Below are 13,344 nucleotides of genomic sequence, written 5' to 3' on the forward strand. Positions count from 1 at the left end.
TCGACTATGGGGAGCTTTTTTTACTTTTCAGGTTTGTGCGATATTTACTGAGTACTGTAAAAAGAAACCAGCTGGTCATTGTGACTAAGCATGTGTGACTTGGATGAAACGAAACCAAATGCCAAATGCCTTTCCCTGTGATGCCTTAAAAGTTATTGTTCGATGTTAGGATTATCCCGTGGGTTCCCGTTGAGCCCCATTGCGTTTCTCTTCAAACCCCATGAGGATTCAACTTAAGACGGGACAAGCTGCTTGATGATCATCATCGTGATAGACACAAAGAAAACGGCCGAGGAAACTAGAACTAGACTAGAAGAGGACGGGGGGAAAGTGTGTCTGACACTCTTGACTGTTTCTTCCTCACCCTGGATTCGCCGGGCGGAAACCAAGTCATGATACACGGTGACGCAAGGTCGGTGGTGTTTCACTCCCCTCCCCTCTCTTTCTCTCTCTTTCCTCCAATCCGGTTTACTGAGTACAGCCCTTTCCCGCTAAGTGGCTGCTGTTTGGAGTATTGGCATGCATTAGTAAGCTTGAGTTGATGGCCTTGAGGGAGGGTTATTCGCCCCTTCAAGTACGGCACATCTTCTGGGTGTAGTATGTAGTTGTCTGGTAGATCGCAAATTCCTGCCCGTTACCGGGGAGAGTTCGTGATCCAGACTGGTATGTATGTATGTATGTATGTACTGCTGTGTCTGGGTTGAGTGTAGCAGTAGTGATTAGCAGTGGCAGAAGGGGCGCAAATGAATGGGTCGATTCAGACGCGTGGCAAATTCAACAACGCGACTCTGTCTCCTGGTGTACAGTGTACACACACATATTATTACTTGAGTAGTTGTGTGATTGTTCAGCCCCAATAGGATTCGAGGTTCAGCCTAGTAAGAGTCGATCCTGTCTGGTCTTGTGTTGTTGGGGGAGAAAAGGTCCCCTCATGCTTGCTTGCTCGCTATCAAGGAAAATCCGGCGAAGAGCTTGATTTGATTATAGAGGTAGGTAGGCCACCACCAGGCTAGACCGGACTCAAGTGATCTGCCCTTGCCCTTTCCCAGCACTTCCGAGCTTGGATCGCCAGTTCACAACCGGGTCTGGGATACCTCCGGCCGGGGGGGGGGGGGGAGGGCGGGGGCTATTATCTTCTCCTGGAGTATCGGCTCGCAAGTTAGTCTGTGTGTGTGTTGCACATGCTTTCTTCACATCCTCCGTTTTCTCCGCATTTCCGTACTTCAGTCCAGTTTTCGGACTGCAGTTGAATGTTGACACCCATAGACTAGTAAGAATCCCGGGGCCTTAACCATGGCTACACGTGACTTCTTAGAGTGCAGTCTCTAAGTCGCCTGCAGCGCCCAAAGGGGCAAGGTGGGTGGACCGTGCACGGGGAATTCAATGCAGCGGTGGATGATCACAACGCCCATCCTTCTCTTCTTCACATGAGGAAGAGTGTTATTTGACCTGACCTGACCCCTCGAAGAAACAGAAGTGGGAATGTCTTTGGGCAGAATTGAGTTTCCTTTTAAATTGCTGGGCACTGTTCAGCGTTTCTTTTCATTGTTATTGGGGTTCCTTCCAGCCCGTTTTTGCCCCAGTATGGAGAACGACGGGATGGAATGTTGTGGATTTCTGTCAGAAATGGCCTGGCAGGGAGTGAGTGAGTCAGGCTTCGTTTCTCTCTGTTCCGAAGTACGACTCGAGTATAACCCCTGCTATTGTAACTGTACTCCGGATTCATCAGGGATAGTGTAGATTTTAGGAGGACAAGAAGGGGGCACTGGGTGGGTGGACTGATCCCTAGTTGGACTAGTCAGGACGATGATGACTACTATTCTGGTAGTAGGCAGGACTTATTAGTATCGACTCTAGTGAGGGTTAGTCTGCTTCTGGTCACGATCGTACTTTGGCTAGACAATGCCAGCATTGGGCCTAGACACTGGGCTGAGTACCCGCCGTGTCCCGCCTGATGAAGAAGAAGGGGAGGAGGGATGAAGATTAGTAGTAGTTATTGGGGGTGCGGTTCGAAGGAGAAGGATCAGGACATTTATAGCACACAGTATGGTCAATTCTGGAAATCAAGCACGAGGTAGCTTCCGATAATAAATTCTCCTTGATGGATTGATAATTCGATTGATTGATCAGGATCAATGATGACTGATTAGTCGACTGATTGACTGGTTGATTGATTGATTGATTGAGTTGGCTGTGAACGGGTCAGTTGGGTGCCTGAGGAAGACACCTCGGCCAGAAGAAGATTGCTCCATCCAATCCAATCCATACATCCATCCATCCATGCCATCCCATCCATGGCTGTGTTCTTTTTTACTCTTGTGATGGATTCATCCAACTCTGCTTGCTGTTGCTGTTGCTGCTTGCTTGCTTGATTGCTTGCTTGCTGGACTCCTCAAGCCTTTCTTCCTGAATTCGGCCAGAAGAATTCCTCCCTCTCTTCCCACCCCCGCTTTGTTCTTCTGATTCATTCTTCTCCCTGTCTGCTCTGATCGACTGACTAAACTTGAATCAATTGTCAAGTTCTCGCGGCCAAAAAAAACCCAACGCCCATTTTTTGTTGATTGATTGACAGCCCAGACAGTCTGCTTTGGACTGCTTTGCTCTGCTTCATTTTCCCTTTCTTTCCCCTTCTCGAATTATTCTGCTATTCCTCCTCGCCGTCTTATCGTTCTCATTTTGGACATTCTATCTTCTCGAACATTGCTTGTTTTATTCTATTTTATTTTATTTTTGGTGTTGTCCGCAGCCCACGCACTATAGGTTCAATCATCTTCGATACCCGTTTTGGCCCGTCAAGGTGGTTGATTGCCTTTTTCCACCCCATTCCGGATTACCCAAAAAGGCGCCCTTCTTCGTCTTAAGTTGTCATTCGAACTCCCTCAGTCTCCTCCCTCCCTCCCTCACTCCCTCTCTCTGTCCCTCTCTGTCTCTCCCACACTTACACTCCCTCCCACTAAACTAACCACTCCCTCCCTCCCCTCCACCCCGACCCATTCTACCTTAACACCACCACCACCTCTTCCTTTTTCCTCCTCTCCTTGTGCGCTCACCTCCCTCCCCCCTCCATCCCCCCCCCAAAAAACACAACATATCCCTGTCGAGACTGGCGACAAACCAAACCCTTGTCTGTCCGCCTCGACTTTTTTTTCTTTCTCCTCATCGTCCTATTCTCTCTCTTTGGTTCCCCCTACTGCTGCATTAGCTTTCTCTTTTCCTTCTTGTCCCTCCTCCGGTTCATTCGCCATTTCCTCCCTCCGCTGCTCGACCCTCCCCCTCCTCTCCCCTCGACTCGTTCAAGGGGCCAGAGACTCAACCTGCCCTTGTCATGCACAAGATCTCCAATTTTACGGGTCAGGCCCGTCATGGCTGGGAGCGAATGACACCCACTTTCGGCATGTCTCGACCGCACACCGATATGAGCTCCCACTCCCTTCGTCGACCGCACGGCGCACCTCCGATGACTCCGCCCACCGGCATTGACCCTACCGTCAACCTCTCCTTCAATGTTCCATTTTCCTCCACCTTGGCCGGTCCCGATGCCGACGATGTCCTGCACGCGAGCCCTGGTGCTCTTCAGCGCTGGTCCTTCCCCGAGGGCACCCCGGACGGAACCCCCGTCCACCAGCTTCCCGTCCATGCCAGCAATGTCGAGGCCCTGCGGAGGTTATGTCGCCAGATCACCGAGAGCAGTAACGGTCGAGTAGAGGCTGTTGTCACGTCGTCCGAGCCCAAAACGGTCCCCTCACTACAACGACGACCCCAAGGATTGGCGACGAATGTCTGTATCACCGGCGATGGAGAGACTGTGCGCAAGATGCGGGCAAGGGTCCTGAACGAGACTCCAATTTTGTTGGTACGGCCCCAATAATGGTCCTGTTTCGCCACGGCGACTTTTACTTGCTTGCTTAATACTGATGATTCCGGTCTAATAGCGTTGTGCGACCGTGGATGTTGACGTCCATCTTATTATTGACGGATCGACCAAGAACATCCGTTCCAGTGTTCTGGAGCATCTCGACACCCTGGCTGCATACACTGGCACCGATATTTTCCTCCTCAACCCCAAGATTCGCGACAATGATAGTGCTGTGATCTCCTCTTATGGCTACGCGTCGGATAATGGGCTGGACCAGCGGTTCCGGGTGTCCATCTACGGTGACATGGAGAGCGCGGAGCATGCCAAGACTCGCGTGTTGATCATGATTGATCAAATTGTAGGTGCTTGTTATGAACGAAGGAGACGGTCGGGATACTAACGATGCTTAGCTCAAACGTCATGTGGATGCCATGAAGCTGGAGCTCACCATGCACACTTTGGTTTGCGGTCGGACTCGCAAGAACATCAAGTTGATCGAGGCGGCAACCGGAACGGCCATCTACTTCCCCCCGCCATTCCCGCGCATTTTTGGATACACGCCCCCCGGTGCCCACCGTCGCAGTGAGGACGAGGTTTACATCACGGGTGACACTCAAGAGCAGATTGCTCGCGCCAAGCAGAAGTTGCGGGAGCTGGTAATGGGGGTCAAGATCTATGTGAAGGATGTCATCGTCAACTCGAACAAAATCGACAACATCTTGCTTGATCGCCTCGACAAAGTCCGGAAGGTGATGGAGATGAACGGATCTTACGTCCACTTTCCCCAGCTGGGAATCCAGCGGGGTGTGGTTCGCATTCAGGGCACAGAGGTTTTGCACGTCGAGCGCACAGTTCGCGAGATCATGGCTTTGGTAGGTGGTGTCATTGCTCGGGCGGAAAGACTTTCCATCAGGTGTCACTGACAGATCATGATAGGCCGGCCAGTTTTACAGCGCCTCGTGGTGGATTATCATGCCCGACCCGTCCCAAGGTGGATTACGCGCCCCACCCGCCGCCGACGTTCGTACAATGCTGTCCGACATCTGCAGCAATTCGGGTGCCGAGGTCAGCTTTGACAACTTGACATTCACCATCAATGGATCAGATGATGCTGTCAAGGCAGCGATGATGGTGATCAACCAAATCCCATTTGTCCAGCGGAGCCAGTACCAGATGCGCGTCAAGATCGAACTTGCGAATGAGCACAAGGAGTTTGTTAGTGGCAAGAAGAATGGCAAGATCAACAAGATCATGGGACAGAGTGCGTACATTGATTGTGACTGGCCGCATGAGCGAAAAGGCTGACCCTTCTAGGCAATGTGCAAATCATTTTCGATGGTTTCAACGAGTACAACTTCTACATCGACGTGTGCGGCAACCAGTACGAATCCACCAAGAACGGCCTAGATCTTGTTGAGCAGGAGATGCCCGCTTCGATCTCCTTCCATGTGCCCGATCAATATCACAAGCGGATCATCGGAATCGGTGGTCAGCATATCCAGCGCATTATGAAGAAATACTCGGTTTTCGTCAAATTCTCGAACGCCATGGACCGCGGCGGAATGGGCAAAGAGGACGATGATATCAAGGTTGATAACGTCATCTGCCGGACTCCTGCACGCAATGCCCAGAGTCTCGACTTGGTGAAGCAGGAGATCATGGACATGGTCGAGAAAGTCGTAAGTTTACATTCTGTCTGACCACCGGTGACCCTTATCTGACGTGTGGACAGGATGCCGAGTATGTCTCGGAACGAGTGGTCATCAACAGGCTGTATCACCGTGAATTGCTCGCCCGCATCTCTGAGATCGACGAGCTTGAGAAGAAGTGGAACTGCAAGATTGAGTTCCCTAGCACCGAGCTTGCTAGTGACGTCGTGAACATCTCTGGACCGGAATACCAGGTTCCGCAGGCGGTTGACGCCTTATTGGTATGTACTATCTATCTTTTCCGTTGTTGCAGTTCTAATTACTGTTATAGGGAATGGTCCCTGAGAGTCACGAACTCCTCTTCCAAAGCTCCGCAGAATTGCGCGATTTCTTCAAGTCCCCTGACTTCCGTGAAGATGTCTGCGCAAAGTTGAAGGAACAATACGAAGTTGATACCACCGTGGATACAACTTCGGACCTTCCGACATCTGACAGTGCCTCGGGGTCCTCTTCTCCCACTTTCGGGCCTGAAGATCGCGTGGTGCTCGGATACACTCGCAATAATGCCGGCGGACTGAAGGATGCGATCGATTTCTTGATCTCGCGCCTTGTGGCTCACGGACTCGACGCGACGACAGTCAAGGGCGCCATCCCGCGACCGAAGTCTGACTCGTTCGAAGAGTCCCTGCCTTTCTTCGACTCCAAATTGTTGCAGCATGCTCCTGCTCCCCTCGTCACCGACTCTCCTACCCGACCCAACTTCTCCGATGAAACCAGCGAGCGCGGGTCCATTTTTGAGCGACTGCGCAAGCCTGGTAGTATCTCTTCCTTCTCCTCGTTCATTGGACGCAAGAACCACTCGGCTTCGCCAGGGTCTTTCTTCAAGCATGCGTCCAGCAATGCGTCGAAGGCATCCTTGGTTTCGATGGAGTCCCGCGACAGTGGCTATCGCAACCCATGGAACGATTCTGGCGTGAACCTCGCCGAGGACGACCTGCCGGTTCTCGGAAGCTCTCACAGCCACAGCAGCAGCAATGGCTGGCCCGCGCGCTTTGACACGAAATTTCCATTCGGTACCGCGCCAGGGGACATGACACCCAAGCATGACCCGCGCGCCTCTTTTGACAGTGGTCGTCCTAGTACTTCCAATTCTACTTCTGGATACCCGGCCCCAATCGGGCCACCGCGTTAAAATCAATGTCAATTTGCAGCAGTATACCCCAAGAGACTTTCTAGTGTTTTTCTTTTGATATTATTTTTGAGATTTGTTGTCAGCGATTTGTGTTTCGGATTCTTCTTGATACCACAGAGTGCATGCATGCAATCAAGACGTCACAGGAAAAAAAGATATAAAACAGGAAAAGGAGGCAAGACATTCAAAGAATACAGGATTGTTGTGTTGATATGCGTCACCTACTCCTGGTCTTGTTGGGTCTGTCCTCCCGGTGATATTCTCCTCTCTGTCATTTATTTCTTCGCCAGATGTTTGTCTTCTTTTATTTTTTTTTTCACTTGATCTTGTTGAGTTAAGCCAAGGGTTGAGGGATACCCATAGGGGACCTTGGAGTGAGATATCATACGGGAAACAAATACGCGGCTGGTGGATTTTGCTAAATTCTTTTTTTTCTTGCATTGACACTGTTATTTCCCCCCTTTTCAGACATGATACCAAGTGAAACGAAGGTGTATGCAAGGATTGACATGCTGCCCTTGGACAGTTTGCGTTTGATGGATTCGATTTGGATTGTTATATACCTGAAGATATCCAGATGTTTCGTGTTGCGGCAGTGAAGTATTTATGTTGTTCAGCTTAGTCTACATTCTCCGCATGATTCGTAGGTGCTGAAGATTCCCATTGTATAGATCCTTATTGCATGCAAAACATCACTACCCTCTACTGTAAAAGTCCGAAGAAGTGCAACAGCCCAGAAACTAAACGAGCGTATGGTAGGTCAATTATGTTCCATCTATCCCACTGTAGATAATCCCACTATCATCCTTGAATATCAAACGAGAGAAACCACGGAGAACAGACATTATGAGTAAGCGAGAGTGATGGGGAACGGTGAAGGTAGGAGGGGGGAGGGTATCGAGAATCAGCAGCCTGCCTGTCTTATCTGGGAGAAAATGAATGGGTTGTATGCTTCATGCTTGAGAAATAAAGCGTGGGAACCGACATCAGTGATCCGAGAAGAAGCGAAATGGAGAAGCGGGGGGGGGGGCAGCATATAATCAGAGCATTAAGGTATTGACATTGGCGTTGGCATTGGCATGGGCATAAGGGCATTGGTATCAAACGAGATTTGGGTTGGCTGGGGTTTCGGTAGGGGTATAATGAGCGACATGATGCTGGACGGGATTTGCGGGAGATGGCCCGGGTGAGGAGGCCGTTCAGGGGGGGAGGGGGGTCTGTTATGTATCTTGAGGGTTGACGATTAGGGTTGAGAGTGTTGGCGTCTTGATTAGGGAATGTTGAAACGTTCAGAAAGCAAGGCCAACGGCCGAGTGGCGGTAGTTCTCGTAGTACTGGGATTGGCGCAGGTCTTCGTACTCCCCTTCTTGGTGTTGGGGTTGGTCCTGGTGGGCGTGGGAGTAGTGAGACTGCCGCTGCTGCTGGTGAAGGTATTCGCTCTCGAAGATGGTGGGATACATGCTGCGGTCTTCTGGCAGGCGCGGGGTGAATGGACTGCCTAGCTCTTTGTTCGGGATTCCCTTCGCGGCAAATGCAGCAGGAGGAGCCGGGCAAGAAGAAGTGGCGGTGCTGCTCTTGAAGCCTCCTCCGGTTAGATTGGTGATCGAGGAAGCGAGCGTCGATCCGCTGAGGGTGCGCGAGCGAATACGGAAGGGGCTGTTACCACCTTTTTGGGACTGGTTTTCCTTGTTCAGCCAAGTGGGAGGGGATGGGGCTGGGGAGTGGTTTTTGGTGGTTGGACTGCTGCTGTTGCTGGCGTGGAAGAGCCATTGCGTGACGCGGCCGGAGCGGGAGGGGGTTCGCTCGCGGTCGTCGGAGGGGGTTCTGGGAGGATGGCTGTGGGAGGTTGTGCTTCGCGATGACGGGGAATTTTCTCCTTCTTCTTTTTCTTCTTCATCTTCCTCCTCGGTGGTGGGGATGCATGGTAAGGGTCTGTCCTGCAGGTTGTTGGGGTGGGGTGGTGTTCTGGGGGGCTTGGATGCTCCTGCATCGTTGGACTGACGGCGTGGACTTTGCTCGTCTGTGTTTGTGCCTGGCACGATAGCAATAGCAGAAGAATCACGGCTCGAGAAATGAGGGATGAAGGGACTGCTTCTGCTGTTGCTGGTGATGGCGGTGGTGGCCTGTCTCTCCCCCAAACCGAGATATTCGTGCGCTGCGAGGGACGAACGACGTGAACCAGACCCCACAGGCTTGCGGGGCAGCTGGAACGAGGAAGACGGTCTATGCTGGGTTCGCGGCTGAGGCTGAGACAGAGGCAGACGAGCTTTCTCGCCGGCTAGGGCTACGGCTCGCGGAGGCCGGGTGATGATGGTCGGGGAACGACGATCGGTCTCGAGGGGAAAGTCATCGAAATGAGGCAGCGTTGGAAGCTGGCGGCCCGGGACCTTGAAGCTCAGCTCCAGCGGAGTGTATAATCCGCCGTCTGCGGCTGCAATATCAGCATCAGGCAGAAAAGTCGACACTCGTCGGAAGTCGGACGGAGCGCTGATGCGGATGGGCGGTGCGGCGGTCGATTTTCTCTTCAGAGAGATGCTGGCCCGGTTCTTGCTTTCGAGCATCCATGAGGGGAAGGATGGGGTCCGGGGTTGAGGGCGTGGCGGGGTGGGAGCTTCATCGTAGACGAAAGGCTTCATCGGGGGAATGAGACGCGGTTGCTGGGTGTGGCATATCTTCATCTCCCGTTCGGCACCTGTAGGGGGAAGAGGAGGAATCTCAGTCAGTTACTCCGTCCTGGGTTGTGTTAAGCTGGGCTGAGTGGGTTGGGTTGCGTTGTAAGGTTGTAAAGTAGCCGACTTAGGGCTGTGTGTTTTTGTGTTTGGAATGTATATGCTCCAGGCTAGACCGATGGATGGACATTACCTTTGCGCTGCATGGCTTGTTGGTGATGGTGGTAATTCTCCTGGTCATCCCCGGAGTGCACACAGAAAGAGCAGGAGGATATCCAGCCAGTGAACATAGATCCTGCTTGTTCAATTGCCTGCTTCATGGCTGCCAGCGCATCAAATGTGTTGATCCATCATCCAGTGGATCCGGCGAACAGACAGTGGGGAAGAGGAAAGGCGGGGAGGGGACCAAGCAGAGTGAAATAGAAACACGAGATGTCAGACAAGCCTGCTGACGAATCTGAAAATAAGAATGAAAGCAAGAGAAATAAAGGTGACAGCCACCAGCTACCACAGAGCGGAGGAAAGGAAAGGAATCTCAGGCCTCCAGGGAGAGAGAGAGAGAGAGAGAGAAAGAGTAGGGGAGAAGGAAAGGGCAGACTGGCAGACAGACAAACAGACAAAGAACCAGCAAGATAAAGACCTGGTGATTTAACTTCCTCCCCGAGACCAGACACATACACCAAGAGACTAACTACAAACTACGAGAGATTGCTTCAGATAGAAGCTCGAGCATCAGCCATTTCCTCTGGACTAATGAGGGGGCAGGATGAGGCAGAGGATGTGACGGTCGTGGTGCCATTCCTATTGCCCTAATCAAATGAGGCACACCAATAGCAGGGAAGCAAAAGTCCCTCTTCTTCCACTCTCCCCCCTCCTCGCCAGCATGTCGGGCTGTCGATCAGCCATCATTGATGATCATTGATGACCATGTCAGTCCTCCTATCAATCCTGGAGATAGCGTGGTGGGCGCGTAATGGCTTGCCGTCATTTGCTGGGGGAACCAACCATCAGCCCGAGTGACAGGAAACCCCCGTCACATCATCACTTGCTCTGGGCTCGTTACGCAAATGCCCCTGACAGAAAAAAAGAGGGTGGGTTAATTAAGAAAAAAAGCACATGGCTCGGGTACACTAGCCTCCTCTTCAATCATCGTACAAGCCCTTCCTTTCTTTATACAGTACAGGTTTCCTCCACATCACAAAAATAAAATGATCTCGAAACTATTTCCAGGCGCAATCACCACACATGCAAGTTTATTGGTCCTAAAGCTCGCTCTTCGCTACCTACTGGCCCCAAACATTGTCTTCTTCCAGGTCCCCGTAGGCCCAGCCCTGTCTCCTGGATTCCTCTTCCTCATCATTTGCCTCGGGGTGAATTAATGCGTGGAAGTCATCGCCATGCCGTTCATCTACCGGTTCGCCCGTTGGTCTCCTACAATCGGTTGTTAGTGCCATATACCCTTTGCTAAATCAGAAGATACATACTGGAAGTGCCGGTGTTCGGGTTCGACCGTCGTGGAGCCAAATGCCCTCTGCGCCAGCTGCCGTTCCTCTTCCTCAGCCTTCTGATCTTCGACAACAAGATCCACGATTTGGCTTGGGTGAGAGGCGTAGGAGGCTGCGGAGTTGGCTCTCTGCTCAGCGTAGCTTGCACGCGGGCTGCGAGAGGCTCCTGCGCTACGATGGTTGTTATCGACACTAGAAGGGCGCGGCTTTTTCTGCTTGCGGGATTTCTTGACGACCCCTGATGTCTGTCGCTGTGGTGAGGCTCGCTGACGTGCGAGGCGCTGCTCTGCTGGCACCTCGTTCGCGGTGATCACGGGGTACTGCTCCAGTCAGCTGACCACATCTCCTCGTTTAGGGGATGAAGTGACCTACGTTCCAATCCCCAAATTCCAGCGCTCGAGCGTTGTCGAACAGCCTCTCGTCATCTTCATCCAGAGTTGTCTCCTCCATCTCGTTGTGTGAATGCATGCGACTCAGCGTGCTACTGCGTCGGTCTCGGCTGCTGCCTTCCGACCCGGCCAACAACGGTGTCCGGCTGTTGATCTCCCCAGGGGTCGGGATCCAGTACTTGGCTTTACCACCACGTTCATATCTTAGACCATGCATCACACGCCGGACACGCGAGTCAGATTCTGCATGTGCGATAATGTGGTCCCCCGAATCGAAGAGACGGTACTCGTAATTGTCACCACGTATCGTCATCTTTGTATCCTCAATAAGATCACGGACACCGAAGGCGTCACGAAGCGCGTATTTGACGGGCATCCGGGCGGCGGAGATCGTCGAATCAGCATAATCATGCCAGGAGAAAGCGTACCAATGCGTGAGAGCGAAGAAGGGCATCTCAAAGCAGATCAGGCTGTCCTGAATGGCAGCCGCAAGGTTGTCCGGTGTGTAGCCGGCAACCCCGTTCGATAAGGCTCCCAGCCATTGCAGGATCGACAAGAAGAAGCCTTGCCAGTAAGATGCGAAAATAATAAGCTTGACACACAAGAACTTAGGTACCGGACGAAATGGAGCTAGATCGTTATGCAAGCAGACCCAGAACATGGCTAGAGAATAGAGACTGACGGTAACGCTAACGTTGTACACAATACCTGTCCACAGATACCCGGAGGTCAGGCCTAGGTAGCCCTCCTGATAGGTATCGGTCGCTTTCATCACAATAGATATAATGGCCAGAATGGGTTTGAGCCACGTATACTGAAGGATGCCGCGTTTGACGGTCAGAAAGGTCTGAGGGTCAGAAATGTCGACTTTGGGTAGTATGTGGTTGAGAGGCCAGGCATGTTGAACAGGAGGTCGTCCATGGGTCATGATGATCAACGACCGTTCGCCGCCGAGGAAATTGATAAGCAGCTGGAAGAATGTGTAGATGGTAAATGCCTGGAGAGTATGCTGTTAGCCCGTGACGATGGGAATCGCCAGAACACAGAGATCTACCTCATAAACATCACGGATCGGATCCAGCCACATTGCTGCTTGTAAGGATATGATGCTGGCCCATGATGAGACCGCGTATATGGGGACCCTGAGCTATCAATCAGTTCCACTCGAATCTGAGGCGAAAGTGGGTACACACATCAACAATATGCGGACAACATAACGCTGGAGTAATGGTTTTCGATAATTTTTGCTAACAACCGATCAGCGCGTGATCTAGATATACGAGCGAATAGGATATCGTACGTTTGGAGCCATATGGACCTGTACAGGGTGAAGCGATTAGCATATGAACCATGATGATGACATCTGTCTGCCTGGAGGTTAAAAGGGAAGGGGGGAGGGGCTGGAGGACGAGGAGTCTTCGTACAGGAGAGAGAGCAGAGAAGCGACCAGCGAGGATACACCGGCGACTATCACTACAGCTCGAGCTAGACTCGAGCCTGTCCCACCGAAGGAGGAAGTGGTGATGCTCATCGTCAACGAATGTCGCGGTTGATTGTCCGCGTACGCCTGCCTATGTATGCGACCACCGCCAAAGCATTCCGCAAGTTAATCCCAATGATGTTTCGAACTGGGCATGATCCGGTCAACGGGGTGAGAGATAAAACAGTTATCGGAAATCTTCCAGCGATTCCTTGTCGGTGTCAAACAAGCGCCCCTCGCATGCTTGATGGCTAGCAGCCAGGAGTGTCGTGTGCGTGTTGTTGTGCGGTGAGAGAGAAGTTGCGCAGCCTGGAGACGATGGGGGCATTCCTTATTCATCACTGGTTCCCCGTCCCGTCCGTCATTGCTCCTCTTCCTCCTCACTGACTCGGGAGCTCCTCTTTTCCCCCCCGTCTTGGTAGACACCGCCTAGACACCGCCTAGACACCGCCTAGACTAACAGGCTTAGTCCCGTCTAGCCCACTTCGGGCCAAGCTCCCTCCTGCCCCCTACGTACACTTCGATTACTACTCCGTTCACAAGAAGTACATTCAGTTCAACTACCTTGATGAATGTCAGTTTATTGATTATCCTACTCCGTACC

The 13,344-nt window shown here is 52.0% G+C and overlaps 3 protein-coding genes across 3 annotated transcripts; 1 reads left to right on the forward strand and 2 right to left on the reverse strand.

Moving 5' to 3' along the window:
* Positions 1–3,325: 3,325 nt before the first annotated feature.
* ASPACDRAFT_63428 (KH domain protein) lies at positions 3,326–6,697 on the forward strand (the record flags this gene model as incomplete). Its single annotated transcript, XM_020203892.1, has 7 exons — positions 3,326–3,853; positions 3,933–4,214; positions 4,267–4,728; positions 4,793–5,117; positions 5,171–5,535; positions 5,589–5,786; positions 5,837–6,697. 7 exons carry the CDS (start codon positions 3,326–3,328, stop codon positions 6,695–6,697), a joined length of 3,021 nt encoding a protein of 1,006 aa, XP_020052847.1.
* A 1,289-nt stretch (positions 6,698–7,986) lies between these two features.
* On the reverse strand, positions 7,987–9,333 carry ASPACDRAFT_46675 (uncharacterized protein; the record flags this gene model as incomplete). The annotated part of the gene is made up of 1 exon (XM_020201827.1): positions 7,987–9,333. The coding sequence occupies one exon, from the start codon at positions 9,331–9,333 to the stop codon at positions 7,987–7,989; it is 1,347 nt and encodes a 448-aa protein (XP_020052848.1).
* Positions 9,334–10,515: 1,182 nt separating this feature from the next.
* ASPACDRAFT_1874539 (OSTA/TMEM184 family protein) lies at positions 10,516–13,110 on the reverse strand. The gene is made up of 7 exons (XM_020198039.1): positions 12,685–13,110; positions 12,561–12,578; positions 12,454–12,507; positions 12,315–12,402; positions 11,244–12,257; positions 10,851–11,191; positions 10,516–10,797 (listed from the first exon to the last, which is right to left on the reverse strand). Exons 1-7 carry the CDS (start codon positions 12,789–12,791, stop codon positions 10,650–10,652), a joined length of 1,770 nt encoding a protein of 589 aa, XP_020052849.1. The 5' UTR covers positions 12,792–13,110; the 3' UTR covers positions 10,516–10,649.
* Between the last annotated feature and the right edge of the window lie 234 nt (positions 13,111–13,344).

The sequence above is a fragment of the Aspergillus aculeatus genome, assembly GCF_001890905.1.
Source record: "Aspergillus aculeatus ATCC 16872 unplaced genomic scaffold ASPACscaffold_16, whole genome shotgun sequence".
NCBI lineage: Eukaryota > Fungi > Ascomycota > Eurotiomycetes > Eurotiales > Aspergillaceae > Aspergillus > Aspergillus aculeatus.

Bases quoted from the DNA above. Each gene is read 5' to 3' on its own strand.
- ASPACDRAFT_1874539 (XM_020198039.1), bottom strand. From the start codon at position 12,791: ATGAGCATCACCACTTCCTCCTTCGGTGGGACAGGCTCGAGTCTAGCT. The intron at 12,258-12,314 runs GTAGATCTCTGT...CATACTCTCCAG, and splicing joins CGATCCGTGATGTTTATGAG to GCATTTACCATCTACACATT. The intron at 10,798-10,850 runs GTATGTATCTTC...AACCGATTGTAG, and splicing joins CCCGAACACCGGCACTTCCA to GAGACCAACGGGCGAACCGG.